Source organism: Centropristis striata, chromosome 6 (assembly GCF_030273125.1).
Source record: "Centropristis striata isolate RG_2023a ecotype Rhode Island chromosome 6, C.striata_1.0, whole genome shotgun sequence".
Classification (NCBI taxonomy): Eukaryota; Metazoa; Chordata; class Actinopteri; order Perciformes; family Serranidae; genus Centropristis; species Centropristis striata.
In genome coordinates this window covers 16877198-16895155 of record NC_081522.1, presented here as the reverse complement: position 1 = coordinate 16895155, position 17958 = coordinate 16877198, and the positions used below count along the sequence as shown (strand labels likewise).

The following is a 17958-nucleotide window of genomic DNA, read 5'->3' as shown; positions in this document are numbered from 1 at the left end:
AATACTATTCCGTTTGTGCTGGTGGACAGGAAAGGGGAAAGCCGTGGTGGATGTGTAAAGAGAAAGGCAGTGGGAGCGGGAGGGACGTTAAATCTGCAACATGCTTAAGTTCTGAAGGAGCCCTGACTGGAGGGGTGTATTCGTTTGTGTGTTATTCTCAAATATCAATCAGTCTTTCCCCAGAATTATAGACTTTGCTTTTAAGGATATATTTAGTAGCAGAACAGCCACAGAACAACAGAAAATGCACTACCTAAAAAGACATTTAAAGTCACTATTCTATCAAATTATTTCAAGATATTTTAGTTACTGCAGTATAGCTGTGGTTCTCAACCTTTTTTTGTGTCAAGAACCCCAAAATTGATACACAGGGGACAAGGACCTTCATCTGACTTTGGTAGTTAGATATGATTAGTACCAGATTTCCACAGTTGTCAACTACAATTGAAAAGAGAAACCTATGATATGAATAGTATTATGACTCTGTCACATATATAGTAAATTATTGGTAACGCTTTATAATAAGGTCCTTAATAACCATTAATTTACAAGTAATAAGGCATTGTTCTCACTTTAGATCCGGTAGTTGCAAAAAGCATAGTTAACTTATAGTTAACTTATAATAGATGAGCAATAAAGTATATTTTAATATCAATAAGTAAACAAAATAAGATTAATAAAGGCATGGCAAAGACATAATGGGTGGGTCATGGGTGTTTGTAATGCCATTATTAACACTTATATAAGCTTATAAACACACAATAATGTTAATAAGCATCTTGTAAGGACTTACAAGGGCCTTATTACTTGTTAATTAATGGTTATTACAAGGACCTTAATATAAAGCGTTACCAAATTATTTTCTGGGGACCCCTTGGAACTCCTGCAAGGACCTATGGGGTTCCCTGTAACGCACTGCAGTATAGTGTGGACAGGAAATGAGGGGGAAACCCAACACTACCACACCAGGATGCCTTGTGAATAATAGATTCATCAGGTTAAATCTACTTTACATTGTACTGTTCAAGACAAAGAGTCTGGTCCCTTCACTTTGCATGACGCAGTAAAACATTGACCAAAAGTGATTGAACAAGAAGTTCTGACCTGGTGCAGGAAGGCGGTCCACCTCCATACGGAAGTCATCTTTGAGGAAGAGGAAGCCGATGATAGAGAAGAAGTAGACGAGGAAGATGGCCAGAACAGCTGTCAGAATAATAGAGCGGCCATTCCTCGTCACACTCTTTATCACATTGAGCAGCGTCTCCTCTCGGATCACCAGGTCGAACAACTGTGGAGAGACATCGACATCAGTGAGTCATCAGCAAACTGATTTATCCAGAACAACTGTTTATCTCTACACTGATCAATCAGTCACACTGAATGGAAGTGAAGTGTGTGAGACAATTCTTACCAAAAAGCTGTAGAAGAACTCGTGCACAAAGAGGCCCAGGACGCAGATGATGGCATAGCCCAAATGGTAGATGAAGAGCATGTCCATAACAACCGCCTTGTAGCCTCGAGTGAACGTCCCCTGGTTGCCCACAAAACTTACGAGAAAGACTATCTTGTTGAACAGCTGAAAGAGAAGAAAACATAAAATAAAGAAGTTATCAGCTTTGATGTGTGAAGAGGCAGGAACATACACAACAACCCTGGCTCAAATCTTTCATTACTTACATTGACAGTACCCAGCAACAACAGAGCAGGGCCGAGGCCCATAGTGTAGATGGCTCGTAGAATGAGGGAGACAAGGAAGAAGAGGATGCCACACGGCTTGGGTAAGACGGGAAGTAATGCGGTAAACACCCCCAGCGCCACCCACAGTGAGATATTCCAGAATGGGGACAAGGTACCTGGACAGAAGAATAAAGGATGAATTGAGGAAGTGCATATCAGTGCTCTGAAATGTTGTGGTATTTCTCTAATTAATTATTCACCTGAGGTAAGAGCTTAAATAAGCACAAAACAATCAAACGCAACACGTTAAAATGGCAAACAGTGAACTTCATCAAAACTGAAGCTCACAATTCTTTAAGAAACTGCAGGAAAGAGTAAAAAAATTAAAATGTATTTATGATTTTGGGGGTTAACTGTCCCTTTGAAGCTGGAGACACACACACAACTTTCACAGCCTTTAAAGATTAAAAGACTTGGAGTACACACTGTATGACTGGTTTCAGAAGATTTTTGTATGACCATTGAAAGACTCGGGATCATACACACTTAACAAATGCGTCTGATGAGGGATCACAGACTACATGATTTGTCAAACCGACTAAAGCCAACTGAACGGATAAAACTGTCACGAGGGAGACAGCTTAAAGGGTAAACAAACATACCAGTTGGGGGCGGTAATGCACCAATTTGTTGTTTGCCAAAGAAGTAAACTGCTGAGCAAGCAGCTCTCTGCTCGGAAAAAACATCAAGAAGAAAAAAGCAGGTTTTCCCACTTCTTTCTGCTGTCTGACGCTATTTCCTGTGTCCCACCCTCTTGTTTTCATTGGCTGTTGGCAACACGTGTTTGCAGTTGCGTCGGAAATCAGTTCATCGTACTCGATCGCATCCAGATTGGGCTCAAAAATTTCAAACATGTTTGACTGACTGCGACTGAGGTCGGGTCAGGTATGATTGTTGTGCCAACTAGCGGTGCCGACTGTCCCCAGCTAGTGCAGGCTGATTTTAGTCTTTGCCCAACTGGATATCGTGGGTAAAATCTGGCAAAAAAATTGTAGTGTGTCCTCAGCTTAAAGTTCTACACTGACACACAGGTGTTGTCAGTTAACCTGACTACTAGGTGAAGCTGGGCGGAGCCAAGCAGGGAAACACGAGAGGTCAACATTCTCAACATGCCAATAAAATGATTAAAGTCTAATTTTAGTTCAGCACATTTGGTTCTCACATATACCGCCCTGAACAATCTATTCAGGCGAACAAGTGAGTGGGTGTGTAGCGTCTTAACATAAACACAACCTCAGGTGACTTAGGAAAGCTGTCTTCAAATGTGAACACACAGTGGAATAAATGTCTGTTCTATTCAAGTGTTCCAGTATTTCATAACAGTGTGACAGCATGCAAAATATCAGGAGACTGATGCAGCTGATTGGAATGAAGCCAACATTGATTTGATTATTTACACCTGTGTTTTTCCTACTTTGACATGTCAAAATATCTTCTGTAAAAAGGCCTACGTTTTGGCCAGTGTATCATTGTGAGTAAGAGACTTGAAGGCTATCTTAACTATAAAAGAAAATTCTCACCCTCATCTCCATCATCACCAAAGGGGTAGAATACAGCCACAGCAATGTTGAGCAGACAGGCCAGGTAGAAGGAGATGCTCCCCCAGTGGGAGATGTGGCGTGAGAACCAGAACAGAGCCTTATTTTCTGCACAAACAAAACAGAAAGCATAAGTACAGGGACACAAACTCAGCACACAAACAGACAAAGTTGCTGCAGGCCCTTCAATTTATTCTGGAAATAACAATAACCAGACACTCTGGATGATAATCATGATCTGCAACCTGCTTCTGCTGCCACCATCATTATTTTGCAAGCGCTGGATGCAGAATGTAAAGACTTACTGCGGATCTTCTTCTGCCACCTCATCTCGTTGTAGAGGTTGTCAAACTGCTGGAAGAAGTCGTTAACCTTGCTGCCCTGGTCGTCTCTCTCGGTGGTGGTGAACACACGCATCTTGGACTCCTCAGTGAGGTACTCGCAGATGTTAGGGACAGGAAACACTATCTGCTCCATGGTGCGGTCGTGACGCACAATCTAGTGAGTAGATGTCCGGTAAATCCTCATTACGGGGTTATATACTTATACATTTTTTATGGAAAGATGAGAAAAATGTGATATTCTTGGTAATTCAAGTTTTAGAGATTCAGAGGATAAGTTGATAAGTGATAATGAGGTTTACCTCTATCTGAGCTGTGTGATTGGCATAGAAATGGAGGGCGTCATCCTTCTCATTGTCAGGGTCCACTCCTGGCGCCAACCCCAACCCAGACCCTGGTCTCAGACTCTGCTGCAGGATCTTATTGTGACGGGCCAGCTAGGATCCGAAAACACAATTTCTCATTATTTTTTACTTGCATGGAACGCTCAAGGACAAGATAATAATAATAATAATAATAATAATAATAATAATAATATTAATATAAAATATTAATTATATTATATATATATATATATATACACATATATATATATTATATTAAAGCCTTTAATTCCCAAGTCCAATCACAACACAACCATCTTGTGACCAAATGGCAACATCTTGGGCTGAAAAAAGGAAGAAGAACACACAAGTACTAAAACTTGCAGCTCCTCAAATGTCCACCTAAGGCTTCAAAGGTGAGTCAGTCCCCATAGACCCTCATGTTAAAATTCCCAACATTGCAGGTGAAATTAACTTTTTTACAGCCTGGTTGGTGTCTATAGCTAATTTCCCAATTCATTCATTCAACTGCACAGAGGAATTTCTATATAACTTGCCTGTATAACTTATATTAAAACCAAGTTATGCAAAATGAATGGCAGGTGGTGTGTGGTGGAAAACATTAAGTAATAATTAAGGACAGCATAGTTTTCTGTTTCTATTAATTAACAATTAATACCTTTTTTTTCAAAAACTGAAGCTTGTGACATTTTTTTCTGTAAAGGGGAGATTCGTGGCTAACCACAAAACCAATTTTCATTCAGATGTCTTGAGGTCAAAAGGTCAAGGGGCCCCTTTGAAAATGGCCCTAAAATATGGACAGTAGCTTACTATCCATATGTTTATGAACTACTGTATATCATTCAATGTTGTACATTTTCTTAATCATTATTCACTTCATATCTGACATACCAATTACAGTGAATGGCAGCTGCCCTGAGGAGGGGACACCAGATAATATCCTGTTTGTGTTTTCTTATAATGGAACTAGTCTGCTGGGTGGACAAAAATACCCTGTTTGACACTTGGCTCTAAAGAGGCAGAAGTGAAAACCCGCTAGACTTGGTCTGCCCTCTACAACTGACATAAACTGTAGAGAAAGGTAGACACAAGACCCATGCACACACATACACACACAAACATAACTTCCTTATCAGTAACAACAACAACAACACACTCATCTTATTTTTTTCGCGCTGATACCCTGAACGAGGCAAAGCACATTAGTAATACAGTGGCTACCGCCTTCTTCAGTGAGCACCTACAGCCTACCTGTCTGCAGAACCAGTGTCACATCCTGAAAGCTAATTTTAGAAAACTGGCAGAGCATTTTGTGCGCAAAAGAGCAGTCTTCCATCACTTACAGAGAGGGTACACTCAGATAGGAGCATGCATGTGGACACACACATGGACACACACACATATTAACTGTGTGCACAGCCCTGAGGTCAGCAGAAGGTCAGACAGACAAAGAGAGAGTGGAAATACAGTAATGCAATGCAGCAATGCCTCTGTCACACTGGGGCTGCTGGATTATGGCAAAAACATTATCACAATTATTTTGGTCAATAATTGAGTTCACGATTATTTAGTATGATTACTTACTGACTTTGGAAACATCATGCATTAACTGAACTTGTCATTTAACAGTGTTTTTTCCTGAACTTTAAATATAATTCAACTGAAAAATAGATACATACATGTAAATAAATAATGTCAAAATATAAATAAAAATAAACTAGATAAAATTAATTATTGTAACATTACTGCACTTTCTACTGAAAACCATTAAACTCATATTTTATTTTTATTTTTTTTAAATCAGACCAAATTACAGTCAACAAAAACAGGCAAAAAAGGTGAAGTAGATTTCTAACAAAGACAAACCAAGAGCCTCAATGTTAAACTGAAACTTGATTATCATGTTTTCATAATCATTAAAAACAACAAAATTGTAATTAAAAATTAAATTACATTTATAGGCCAGCCCGATGTCACAGGCAAAAACAAGCTCAAGCATTTTTATTACCTGGTGGGCCAGGATGTAAATGTTGTGTCCGACGTCTCTGGGCTTGATCTGGTCTCCAGCAATGTCCAGGTCCTCCTCACTCTCCAAACCCTGGGAGTACGCTTCCTTCATTACATCCACCTGATGAACAAAAGTTATGAAAAGTAATTGCTACATGTGTCTGTGTGTGTGTGTATTTCTGTGTGTGTGTGTGTGTGTGTGTGTGTGTGTGTGTGTGTGTGTACATGTTGACACTCACCAGTTCAGTGGGCCTCATCTTGTAGAGGATCTTCTCTGCGTTCTCACTGTCATGGCGGCTCTCCATGATAGCCAACAGGAGTTTGGAGGCATTATTCTACAACACAAGGATTCACAATGAGCATTTTGATCAACTTCAAACTATCAAAAAATAAAGTAAGACTTTCAATGAATGGAATAGCAGTCTAACAGCTAGACATATGCCATTACATTACAAAAAATGTGCTGCAACACCTTGTTTGAAGAAAAACATGGCTCCATTTATTCATTCAAACATGGCGAGCACAACACTTTTCTTTTTAACTGGTTATATTCTAGCCACATGCTAAACAGGCACAACCGTAGAAACTAGAAGATTTTCTCTTTCGAATAAAGTCTCATACATGCATTTTACAGTTCTCCTGCTAAGTTATTTTTTTCTAATCCTAACCCTTCCCCTGCCCTTGATCCTACCCAGGCAGGTGGGTTTTAAGAGATTATTGTTCAAACTGTCGGTTCTTTAGTAATGATCAGCCCTGAAGCTGGTTAAAAGATTTAATTTGTTGATGGTGGAAAATAATTTTAATACATTAATTATTGCTGTATTTTGATGGAGACATATTTTTTATACGAGATGCACAAGTGTTAATCACTGGGGAATTGGTCAAACCATCTTAGTCATTTTGTTCCCAGTCTCTGTCAGTGCAGGCAAGTACTATTATTAAGCAGCCCCTACAGTACGTATTGCTATAGTAATGGCTTTCAATGGCTGTGCGTCAGAGCAAAGAGTCTCTCAGAGTCCCCTGCTGCTCACCTTGAGCACAAGCACGAGGTCCAGCCGATGCTTCCCCAGAGGATTGATGGAGTTGACTATCAGTGCGATAATGATGTCAATGCCATTTGACTCATGCTTGGCTATACAGCTCTGGAGAAATAATAAGGATATATTTAGAGTGAAGGAACATTAGACAAAAGCAGAATCATCAGAAGATGTGCCTGTGCTTGACCAACACAGAGAGAGAAAAAAGCAGCACATAATCAATACTAAATGACAACTGCTATGATATTGTATGTTGGAACACCAGACAACATAGAAAACTAAACCTATATTCAACTCTAAACTAACCAATCCTCTACAGACCTGGTTTTCATGGCAGGGTCCCTGGCAGTATTCTGTGATGGTTTCCAGGGTTTGGCGAACCAGGTCTACATTGCTCTCATTAATGTAAAGGCCCAGCAGCCCGAGGCCTCCAGTGGTGCTTCCACAAATACAGTCCAAGAACTGAAGAGTCTCACACACCAGATTGTAGTTCGTCTTGTTGTTTTGGTTGCGCAGAAAGTTCTGGATTCAGAGCAGGAAAACAGTTAGTCTGAGATTAGATGGACTTCAAGGTTTTTCATTGTCAATCAAAGAAAGAGAGTCAGTACCTGCAGTTCTGTATTGTGGTTCTCACAGAGCAGCTGAAGGTAGCGTAGGATTGGTTTCATAATGGTGATGGCTGGGCTCATCTGAGTTTCTTCTATTACCTCTTCGCCACCAATTATCTCACTGTTCTGGCCGAGGCCTTCAAGGTCGGGATCCAGCTCCTTTCTGAAGGTGCAGAAGGCCTTTGAGGTCGCAGAGGACGCTTCCTTGAGCTGCCCTCGCATGTCGTCCCTCATATGAAGCCCTGAGTCTTTCCCTAGAGCATTAAAAACAACTTTTTATAAGGGAAAGTTGGCCCCCAAAATCACAAAAATTAAAGGAAACATATTTATCCATTGTTGGAGACATCAGCACTAGATGCCCCAACGTTGTCCAACTATTGAGTGGGGTTCTGTTGCATGAAAATACCCTAGATGGCATTCAGCTTGTAGTGCTCAAAGTGCCAAAACAACCCAGAATGATAAATAGCAATACAGGTAAGAAAAAATATATATGTTTTATATTTTTTGGGGTAAACTGCCCTTTTAATTATTTAACAGTGCAGTAAGAAGAACTTTGTAAACAGATGGAGGAAATCAAGCAACATGCAAAAGTTTACAATTTCTGATAATTATCAATGACAGCCATGACATTTTAGACATATTAAAAATTAAATGCAGAGAACACCCCTCTGACAAGTGGGCAACTATTGAGTGGGGTTCTGTAGCATGAAATTACCCGGTCTTGATACAATGGCCTTTTGATAGGCTTGTGATGTGGGCCGTCACATGGCCTCTGACATGTGACTGCAGGAACTGGGAACAACAGTCTGCACAGAAGTTAGCAGAGCAACAAAGATCATTCGGGATTTGCCCTCCTCTATTGTTTAAAATGAAGGTTGAGCTGAACTTGAGGACCACACTTACCCTAAAAGCATTAAGGTTTTTAAAGTTTATATGCGAGCCTATTTTGTGGCGTTTCATTCAGTCCAGGCCTGTTTCCTGTTTTTATAGAAATGCTCGGCTGTGCTCAAGACATGACCCCAGTGATTCAGTCACTTTTAAATGCTCGTCTCTAGGTACATCTGACCTTATTATCCAGGCAGTCCACTTTATATAAACCTTGCGTACTTGCTTTCAGCTACGTTTTGACACAGTGCTTTGCCGTATGTTCCAGACAGCAGAGGTGAAAAATGTTATTTGACCACTCTCGAGAGTGAAGCCAAGTGCATTGGCTATTATTTGGAGGTTAAAATGCATCATTACTCGACTGTACCTTTCTTCAACCTGATGGTACTGACATCACTGTCATCGTCCCTTTTTCTGCTGCTGAGCTCAAACATGTTGACGGACACGGTGGCTCGGATCTCTTGCTGGGCCAAGCGCATGCGGTCGTAGAAAACTTTGAAGAACCTCTCAGACTTCTTCTGCTTGTACAGTTGGGTGTAGAAGGAGTTCTGTGTGGGAGGCAGAGAAGTAAGTCAGCATACATCTGTACCTGTGAGTGTGTGTGTTCTGGACTTTAGCTGATCAATGTGGACAGAAACAAAAGGTTCTGAGTGTCTGTGTCGCCCACCTGTATCTGTGTGTTTCCGCCCTGGAGAAGGGCAATGCCCAGCTGGATGCTCTCTTCAAACACCCGGTCGTTCTTGGTGTTGACGATGAGGTCAATCACCAGCTCTGATGCCCCAACGTTGTCCAAGAGACACTGGATCTCCACCACACTGCTGCCTGGCTTGTCAGAGTCCAGCATGGGAGAACCACCTGCAGATTTAATATTAACATTTAATTAAACTGTGCTCCGAAGAGAAATAACTGCACATTATGGATCTTTTTTATTCTAATGTAACTATATTCCACGGCTTATTGGACATAAATACTAGAGCCAGACCGATATGGGATTTTTGAGAGCAATCCAGATACTGATTTTAGAGGGGGAAAGTAATCATCAACCAATATGGTGGCCGAAATATTCATTTTTTGAGCTGGAATGAAAATAGAATTTTGACTATGCACAGATTTTACACCACTCTGCAAAGGTAACCTGAGAGCTACTTTCTCAAACATAAAACTTAATCAATTAATATTTAACATTGTTATAAATTATTTCACATTATAAAAACAATTCTATAAATGACAACTGAGGAAAAATGAATATGAATAAAATAAATAGCTAAATTAATATAATTGCTGTTCAGTTTCACTCAATTGCTGAGTATTTAAAAAAGAAAATTAAAACAAATCACGCAAGCAAGTTTTTGCTGCATTATATATGGTTTAAAAAAAGGCTCATAACGATAGCATATACACTGATACAATAAGCCTTTGACAGGCCAATATTGGCCGATAATATCGGTCAACCGATACATCTGTCGGGCTCTAATAATCACTACATGTATACTACATATATGTGATTGTCAAGCAGCACGTCTCCTAAGAAGCTGTCATGTTAGCTGCTGTTGTTTCCTCAGCAGTGAGTAGTCATTGCAGTGTCTACCGGGTTTATTTAGGGTTCTCAGTACCTCCGGATGACGGCTTGACAAAGCCACCAGATGAGCTGTTTCCACTCCCGAGCTCTGACTTGGAGAGAATCTTTTGATTTCCAAAGTAGCGTGTGAGGAGGATCTTCCTTAACTCGTTTCCCTGTGGAGACAGGAATCATGATGTTAAATCCATATCACAGTCTGAGACAGTGCCAGCCTCAAACTAGGAAATTCACATTTTTGTCACATTTTATAAAAGTAGCATTTTGTGAGTCATAACTATAAAAATAACATTGAAATGAAGGACCAGTTACTATATGTCCCAACCAAGGTAACATTTATGTTGGGGTGGCATGAAATCGACCCAATCACCCAAACAAGAGGGCTGACAAGATTTCATCTTGCCCCTAATAGGAATGATCACCGTCATCCCATGATGCATTTCATTCTTGATGGGAGCTTTCTGGAGGACAATGCTCTTATCAACAAAGAAATTGGAACCTCTCATTGAAGAGCAGGGCAATAATAATGTCCAGTAACTATATTCCACCTGAGCATTTACGAAAGTTGAGAAGAGTTTTTTTTCTTTCTTTTACATCAATATTGTCTTTATTTTGTTCGTTTATCATCACATGTAAATGCACTGTATGCCTGGGAGTGTGGAAATTGCTTTCAGTGAGTGAACAAAGAACACAAATGGAAATAAACTTTGACAAAGTGAATACCAATTTGGAAAAACTACACACACATCATGCATACATGAGCACTGCAGTGAAGAAGTGTTGAAAGGTTTGTGGCTTGTGTGCGTGAAGATAGTTTATGTACATACAACCAGTACCAGTTTGCTTATAGCTACACATTTATTCAATGGACTGGATTTTTTTTTTCTTCAATCTCTCACGTCTCTGTTTGTCTCTTGTGACATTTGATGCAGATAAGCAGAAATGAGATTAAAGGATTCATGAAGATAATCTCCCCACGGTGGTTGTGTAATCGAAGTGTGAGAGTGATTGACAGGTGGACGATTCGCATTGTGCTTGTCACCACCTTTTTTGATTGTGCATCAAGAGAAAGCGAGGGATGGACGGATGGCATATAGAAAACGTATGGACGCCAAGGGTGGTCAGCAACAGTTTCTATGGCAACCTAACAACGGGAAATTGCCTTGTTTTGATGACACCTCGCCACTGTCATTATTGATCAACAGAGAGGAAGGATGGATGAATAGCTGGATAAACAGATCAATTGAAGGGTGGAGCACAAGGATGAATGGACTGGAGGGAGCCACCTGTGGTTCCCATGGAAACATGTTCGTAGGACCATCAGGTGGTGGACAAAATAACAGATACACCTGAAAATATATGAGCTTTTGAGGAAAAGTCTGTTACTTTTCTCTCTTATTTAATTTAAAATTAAATATCTTGAGAAATCTGACCATCACCAAAGATAACAATATATTATTTATAAGAAGGTTTGTGGTCAGATTAGTCAATAACGACAATGCATTTTTTCTTATGGTAAATGTAGTTTTTCTTATGTTTGGCACATGCAGTCATAAGTTTTGAACCTTTTCCCTTTATTTCATTACATAATTTTGCTGTGTTTGCGACTGACACACCAACAGTCCAGGCAGCGATTATGTGGCCTCTTTGTCCTGCTGCAAGTTCCCTTATTATGACACACCTCCATTAAAGCTGACACATACTGCTAATTGGTATTCAGCTTAACATGACTCATTTGTGTATCTGTCGTTGTTTACAGTCGTCGCTGGTGTATTGCAAACAGTGCAAAACTGTAACGTGGCACAGGAAAAAGTCTGACGAAACTGAACTATAAAAGAGAAAAACTGGTCACTATTGATTGTATATTTTCCTCAATGTCACCAACTGCATGATGAGACAAATGAGGCACCTCCATGCTTCGCAATGACGCCTGCCTGCCCAAGTAAAGTCCAGGTGAAGAGCCTCAAACTAAGTGCACTGAGGAGTGAAGATGTGGAGGAGCACGTGCGGCTGGTGCTCCCTGTGTCAGTAAACACTCCATCTCATCTGCAGTCAGCAGAGACACTTGTCTGCCTGCACTGTCTGGCTGAGCTGTCTCACAAATACACACACACAGACACACACACGCACACTTCTCGAACTGAAGGTGAGGATCCATTGAGCTTGCCTCTCATTTCCACACAGTAATGCACAATCTCAGTGCAACTACAAACTCAGCACCACGCTCTGTAAAGCAGCGCATCCCAATGCACGCTCTTTGACTGATTGCAGATTGAATCATGTTTGACTTAACATTTCCCCTTTTTTTGACAGAGAACGTGATGGTTTTGCACCACTCAAAAACACCAGTGAAAGAAACACTCCATCGGGAAAGTTGAACAGAGGGTGGGGGTGACAGGTTTTTGCTCTTGTTCACCTCCCTTCTGGGCAATGCAGTCTGCTGCCTAGGTCTGCAGTGAGGAGAGGAGAGGAGAGGAGAGGAGAGGAGAGGAGAGGAGAGGAGAGGAGAGGAGAGGAGAGGAGAGGAGAGGAGAGGAGAGGAGAGGAGAGGAGAGGAGAGGAGAGGCAGGATGGCAGTAGAGGAGAGGAGAGGAGAGGCAGGATGGCAGTAGAGGAGAGTCAGCCCAGCCTGACTCATCTGCTTGCTGCTGCATTGACGAGAAAAAACTCCAGTCAGGTGATGTAAGAGCCACGAGAAAGAAAGAGAGATAGAAATAGAGGTAGAAGAACTGGCAGAAGTAAGAGGAGGAGGGAGGGGGAGGAGGAGAGGAACAAACAAACCCCAGCGAGCAGACAGTCGTGGTGTTTTTAAAATGTGCACCGGCACGCCACACTGCGGCTCTGGTGTCCAAGCTGGGGATGAGCTGCCGATCCCCACCTCCGGCATCCTCGCACCCCCTCTTCTCCCCTCCCTCCCCCGGCCCCCTCGCAGCTCTGCTGTCTGCAGATCTCTCCGACTCTGGAGAGATGCATGGAGAAAAAGACAAAGACAAAGCCTGCCCTATGCTTCTTTAGGTGGTCTGAAAAACTCTCACAGGCAGCGGAGGGCAGCACCAGCTGTGAACCAAGACACGCACTGCCAAGAACGGGCGGGGAGGTTTGAGCTGCTCAGGTCAGACAAGGTTGATTATAGCAGAGACTCAGGACACAGAGGAGAAAAATGTTACCCAAACAAACGGGATGGAGGGGGTGTAGTTTTCTTTTCTGTGTTACTTTTTCTCACAACAGAAACCTGAGAGGACTCTGGCTGTGTATCTTTTGTAAAAAGTGGGGAACACTGATCAAGAACACTGTGACACAGTATATGTAGACTTTCCCAAAAGGCCATGTGAGGGCCAAGCAACATCCGACAACTTTACCATCAGGAAGATATTTAGGTCCCAGTAGGAACTGCAGTCAACACACTTTGTTCAGTACGGAGTTTCAAACTGAAACTCTACCTTCTATTGTTGTTGTAGTTAGCACATGATACTGAAACTCAATCTGATCACGTAGTGAATAAAAAGCAAATGTTGCATGTTATCTCACAAAGACCTCAGATGTCTCTAAGGAGTCAGTGAGCTCCTCCACAGCTTGGAACTGGAGGGAAAATGAAAAGCTTAAAGAGGGAGCCGTCTGTAATATAATACATATCCATATCCATGTGGTTTCGCAAGTCTTTCTCACCAGGGGAGTTATTTCACGAATAGGACAAAATCAGGAAATCAAGACACATACAGTCACATTATCCTGCTTCTTTGGATCAGACGCTTTGGGAACATGAAGTGAGAAAGTGAAGACAAAGATGTGGGAAGACACAGGCAGGACTGCAGCTGCCAATAAGGACACCGAGGTCATGTCGTTTGTATTTTTCTGGGAATCTGCTTTTTGAGTGGAGATTATTTGGTTTGAATATCTACATTTTTAGGCAGATTCCAGTAATATCAGACCCACATTTTTTATTTACCAGGATTCTATTTCCACCACCATTAAGATGACTTTGGAAAATCATTCGTATTTGGAAAGAAAATGATAATGCTTTACTTTATGGGTCCAATATTTTCTAAGGGAGTCCCTTTATTTCATGGAAATAAGCATGTAATATGGTATTAATCCAAGTCGAAAAAAGCTCTGAGACAGAGATTGTAGTGAAGATTTTATAGACAATTGATGTTTTCAAGACTTTCCTTGAAAGATGTGCTACATTTAAATACATTTTACAGGAAATGAAATTAAATGTGCGATGGTGATTGTCGCTTTGACTCAGGATTTTTAAAATTCTGGCTATAACCCTGGATACAAGGTGAGTTACATGCTGCTACTGTTAAACACAGACAGCATTATTGTTAATGCACTTTAATGCTGGGCTGTGTACTGACCCACGGCCACCACAGGTAGCTCTACAGCTTTGTGCACGGGGCCAAAAGGCTCAATCATGGTATATGCATGTGATAGAACTCCGTCAGAGACACTCATGCACGGAGACACGCATCATGTGCCGCCATTTATAATGTTTTTAAGCTGCAATTCCACAGCACATAAAATGTTTTACCAAACAAACAAGCACATCAGGAAAAACAAATTAAGCCTGCATGTGAGAGCAATTGGTGAGACTGGTTCAGGGAAATGCAAGACCAGCAGCGTAAACAAGCATTCATTCGACTGTTAGCTGGCGGGCTCGCTATGGAAGTGTTACATGTGATTCACTAACATTGTTAAGCACTGATTGTGTTTGTAAGGAAGACTGTGATGTTGAAGATAGGTTAGCTGCTAAGGTACAAACGAGGGTTGTTTGTTTTGTCTGATTTACTGAAATTCAAGCATCCACAAATTAGACAAAATTAGAGAGTCACCTAACAATAAAATAGTAATAAAATAATAATAATAAATAAAATAGTGCTGTTGTGTTTGCTGGATTAGCTTTTAGCCATCCTGGTGCATTGCTTTATGGGTGGTAATATTAGCCTGTCTGTCAATCATTCCACCACTTTGGGGCAGACTAAAATATCTCAATTATCATTCAATGGACTGCCATGAAATTTAATATAAACATAAATGTTCTGACTTTGGTGATCCCTTGACTTTTTAATAAAGCACCCTCAAGGACTTTCCATACAGAGACCGAGTAGGGCATAGTTTGAAACACAGATCAAGGTTAATTACTTTGACACTACATTTTTTTGTATAATGAGAGCTAGCAAGGTTTATAGAAGCTCACAGAACCATTAAAGAGAGGTTTGTATGTGTGAACACTTCCCAATGTTCAATCAATGATGCACGCATGTGAACGAGGCAGGTGGCGTGTGAAATAATTTACGCAACTGCAGGACACACAGCAGCAGAAATTTACAAAGTTTGAGTAAAACAGAACTGCAATCTTTATTCTTGTGTGAAATATATAAATTTAATCTCCTGAAGTACTTGTCTTAATGTATATTTTAGTACTTTGTTTGTTTCTTCTTATGCACCAATATCAACCACAGCAAATTCCTTGTATGTGAAACCCTCTTGGCAATAAAAAAAACATTCTGATTCTGAGGTTCAAGGCAGCGCTGTAGCTCATTACAGGCTCAGAGAGTTAATTCTAGGTGTTGAATCATCTCAGTCTTTTCTGTAGTTTATCCATTTGTGTTGGTGAGCATCCACTCTTCACTAATTACATTTATGGACATCATTTTGGAGTGTTTGTGATTATTGCAACAACAATTCAATCAATCAAAATTAAAAAGTCTTCATAAGTCAAATACAGATTTACAGATTTAGAGGTGTGCGATTACGATATTTATAAATGTGTTACCATGGCAACCTATAAGAACTTACAGAGCAACACAAAGGCTGGATAATTGCTTCCTAAATTGCTAGCAAGCAAATATTGCCAAATTATATGATGCGGCAGGGGGGGAAATCTCAAGATAATGGTGATAAACAGTATGGAACCAATGTAGGAAGAGTATGTGGGCAAAGGGGAACAATGGTCACAGACAAAACAAAATGAAGTTAATTAAATTGTCATTTACTGCAGGGCTATTGTATGTTACTCTGAGATGTTATACTTTTTAAACCACCTATAAGCTTTAGCAAAAGTTAGCAAACGCTCCAAACACAACGTGCAACTCATGTAATTCATCCTGTCGCCTGTCATGTGCCTCCCAGAGTACAAGTGACTTAACTCACATGCAATAAGATTCAAATAACACACTATGAACTGTGTCGAAACACTGTTCAAAATGACAACTAATCTCATTCATAGAGGCCTTCGGATGCATGAGGCCCTGAAGTCAAGGCCTTTCGTAATTTTATAAGCAGTTTTTACTTGATGTCTCTATCCACCGCGGCTCTGAGCTCAAAGACTTCAGTGACCATGCTCCTTGTCTGAGGGCAGACTTCCTGTGCCCACTCACGGCCAGACCAGACCAGACCAGACAGACAAACAACATGTGCTAATCCCTCATCGCCATGGAAACCAAAACATAATACTCAACTGGCAGACACCTGACTGATGGACCGAGGGAAGTAAGGGCCAGAGAGAAAGGAAGGAAGGAAGGAAGGCAAGAAGGAAGGAAGGAAGAAAGGATGGATGGAGGCTCTCAGCACAAACTCGGGCAGTAAAACACACATGACAATTATTATGTCAAAGATGGCAAATGTTTAAAACAGAAAAATGTTTTTTTTTAACATAAGATTAATGAAAACTTGAGACACTCAGGATCCAGATATTCTACATTTCCTAACTCAAACTTTGTGACTTGACTCAGCATGCCGTGTCAGCCTGAATGCAGCCAAAGGTCACCATGCAAGTTATACATGAGCTCACCCAGCCCTCTGTCTGCCTGCCTGACCGGCTCCATGTGTATGAACCTAAGCCACGATCCACTACTCCCATCAGCAGACAGACAACCAGGGAAAACCCTGCAGGATGAGCTCACGCAGGGACAGCCAGCGTGGCACTGCATGCCTGAGAGTGTGTGCATGTGTGTGTGTGTGTGTCTTGTGAGGCTTTCCGTCTACATGCATCTGTGTGATGCGCTTAGTATCAAGAGGGTGGTAATCTGTAAATCTGCTTTGCCTTGAGCAGGTGGCGTGAAACTTGGCAAGCGAGAAAGAAAGAGATGGACGGGAGGAGACAGACAGACAGACAGACAGACAGACAGACACGGCGTGTGAATGACAGGGATGAGTGTGAAATATGGGGGGAAAGAAAAACAGAGTGTGAGAATGATTATATTACATAACTGGCTTTTCAATCATCCGTAAGCAAGGAGACACGCTTACATGTACATACACCTGACAGCACATTACATTCATATGCATGCGAGTGTTCACAGAATTTTATTTTATTTTTAATCATGGACTTGTGCCATTATATAAAAGCATAAGACTAGTGGTATTCTGTTTTTTCTTTTTTTTTATTATAGTTATTACCACTTTATTTGGTAGACAACAATAAGAACTACTATAAGTACTGCCTGTGTATCCAAAGCCTTATATAACTTGTTCCTCTGTGCTACAGACCTGCATTGTTGTCAAACTATAAGAAACTGGGTTACCTTTATTATGATAAACACCAATACTGTAGTTTATTTTGAGTCGATGCATATGAAGTCACTGTTGTCCAGATCATAAAGTACACTGAAGTCCTCTGGTGGCATCAAGTATTTCGTGGGGGCATTTTTGAAAGTTCCCCGAACATTATAACACACTGCAATCATAGTATATTGTACACGTCTTAGCCACCAGAGCACAGTGGTGGCATTTTAATCCACATAACAATTAATTTTCATGAATCTGACAACAATCCTGGTGCTTTAAATACTCAGTAGTGCATCAAAGGCGTATTAATCCACAGCTGAAAATAGTCCCCAACAAATGCATTATTCATTCCTTTTAACATTTACGAAGTACTACA

At 40.9% G+C, this 17958-nt stretch overlaps 1 protein-coding gene across 1 annotated transcript in view; it reads right to left on the bottom strand.

Annotated features, from left to right (window-relative positions):
* The window catches only part of itpr2 (inositol 1,4,5-trisphosphate receptor, type 2), a 64990-nt gene that overhangs the window by 17314 nt on the left and 29718 nt on the right, over positions 1 to 17958 (bottom strand). The window contains exons 38-51 of the mRNA XM_059334779.1: positions 10111 to 10231; positions 9165 to 9352; positions 8865 to 9045; positions 7613 to 7866; positions 7326 to 7526; positions 6999 to 7109; positions 6207 to 6302; positions 5969 to 6088; positions 3919 to 4053; positions 3581 to 3773; positions 3258 to 3383; positions 1678 to 1853; positions 1412 to 1576; positions 1105 to 1288 (exon numbers count right to left, since the gene is read on the bottom strand). Coding sequence (XP_059190762.1) covers positions 1105 to 1288; positions 1412 to 1576; positions 1678 to 1853; positions 3258 to 3383; positions 3581 to 3773; positions 3919 to 4053; positions 5969 to 6088; positions 6207 to 6302; positions 6999 to 7109; positions 7326 to 7526; positions 7613 to 7866; positions 8865 to 9045; positions 9165 to 9352; positions 10111 to 10231 — 2251 coding nt within the window. The remainder of the gene's footprint in view (positions 1 to 1104; positions 1289 to 1411; positions 1577 to 1677; positions 1854 to 3257; positions 3384 to 3580; positions 3774 to 3918; positions 4054 to 5968; positions 6089 to 6206; positions 6303 to 6998; positions 7110 to 7325; positions 7527 to 7612; positions 7867 to 8864; positions 9046 to 9164; positions 9353 to 10110; positions 10232 to 17958) is intronic.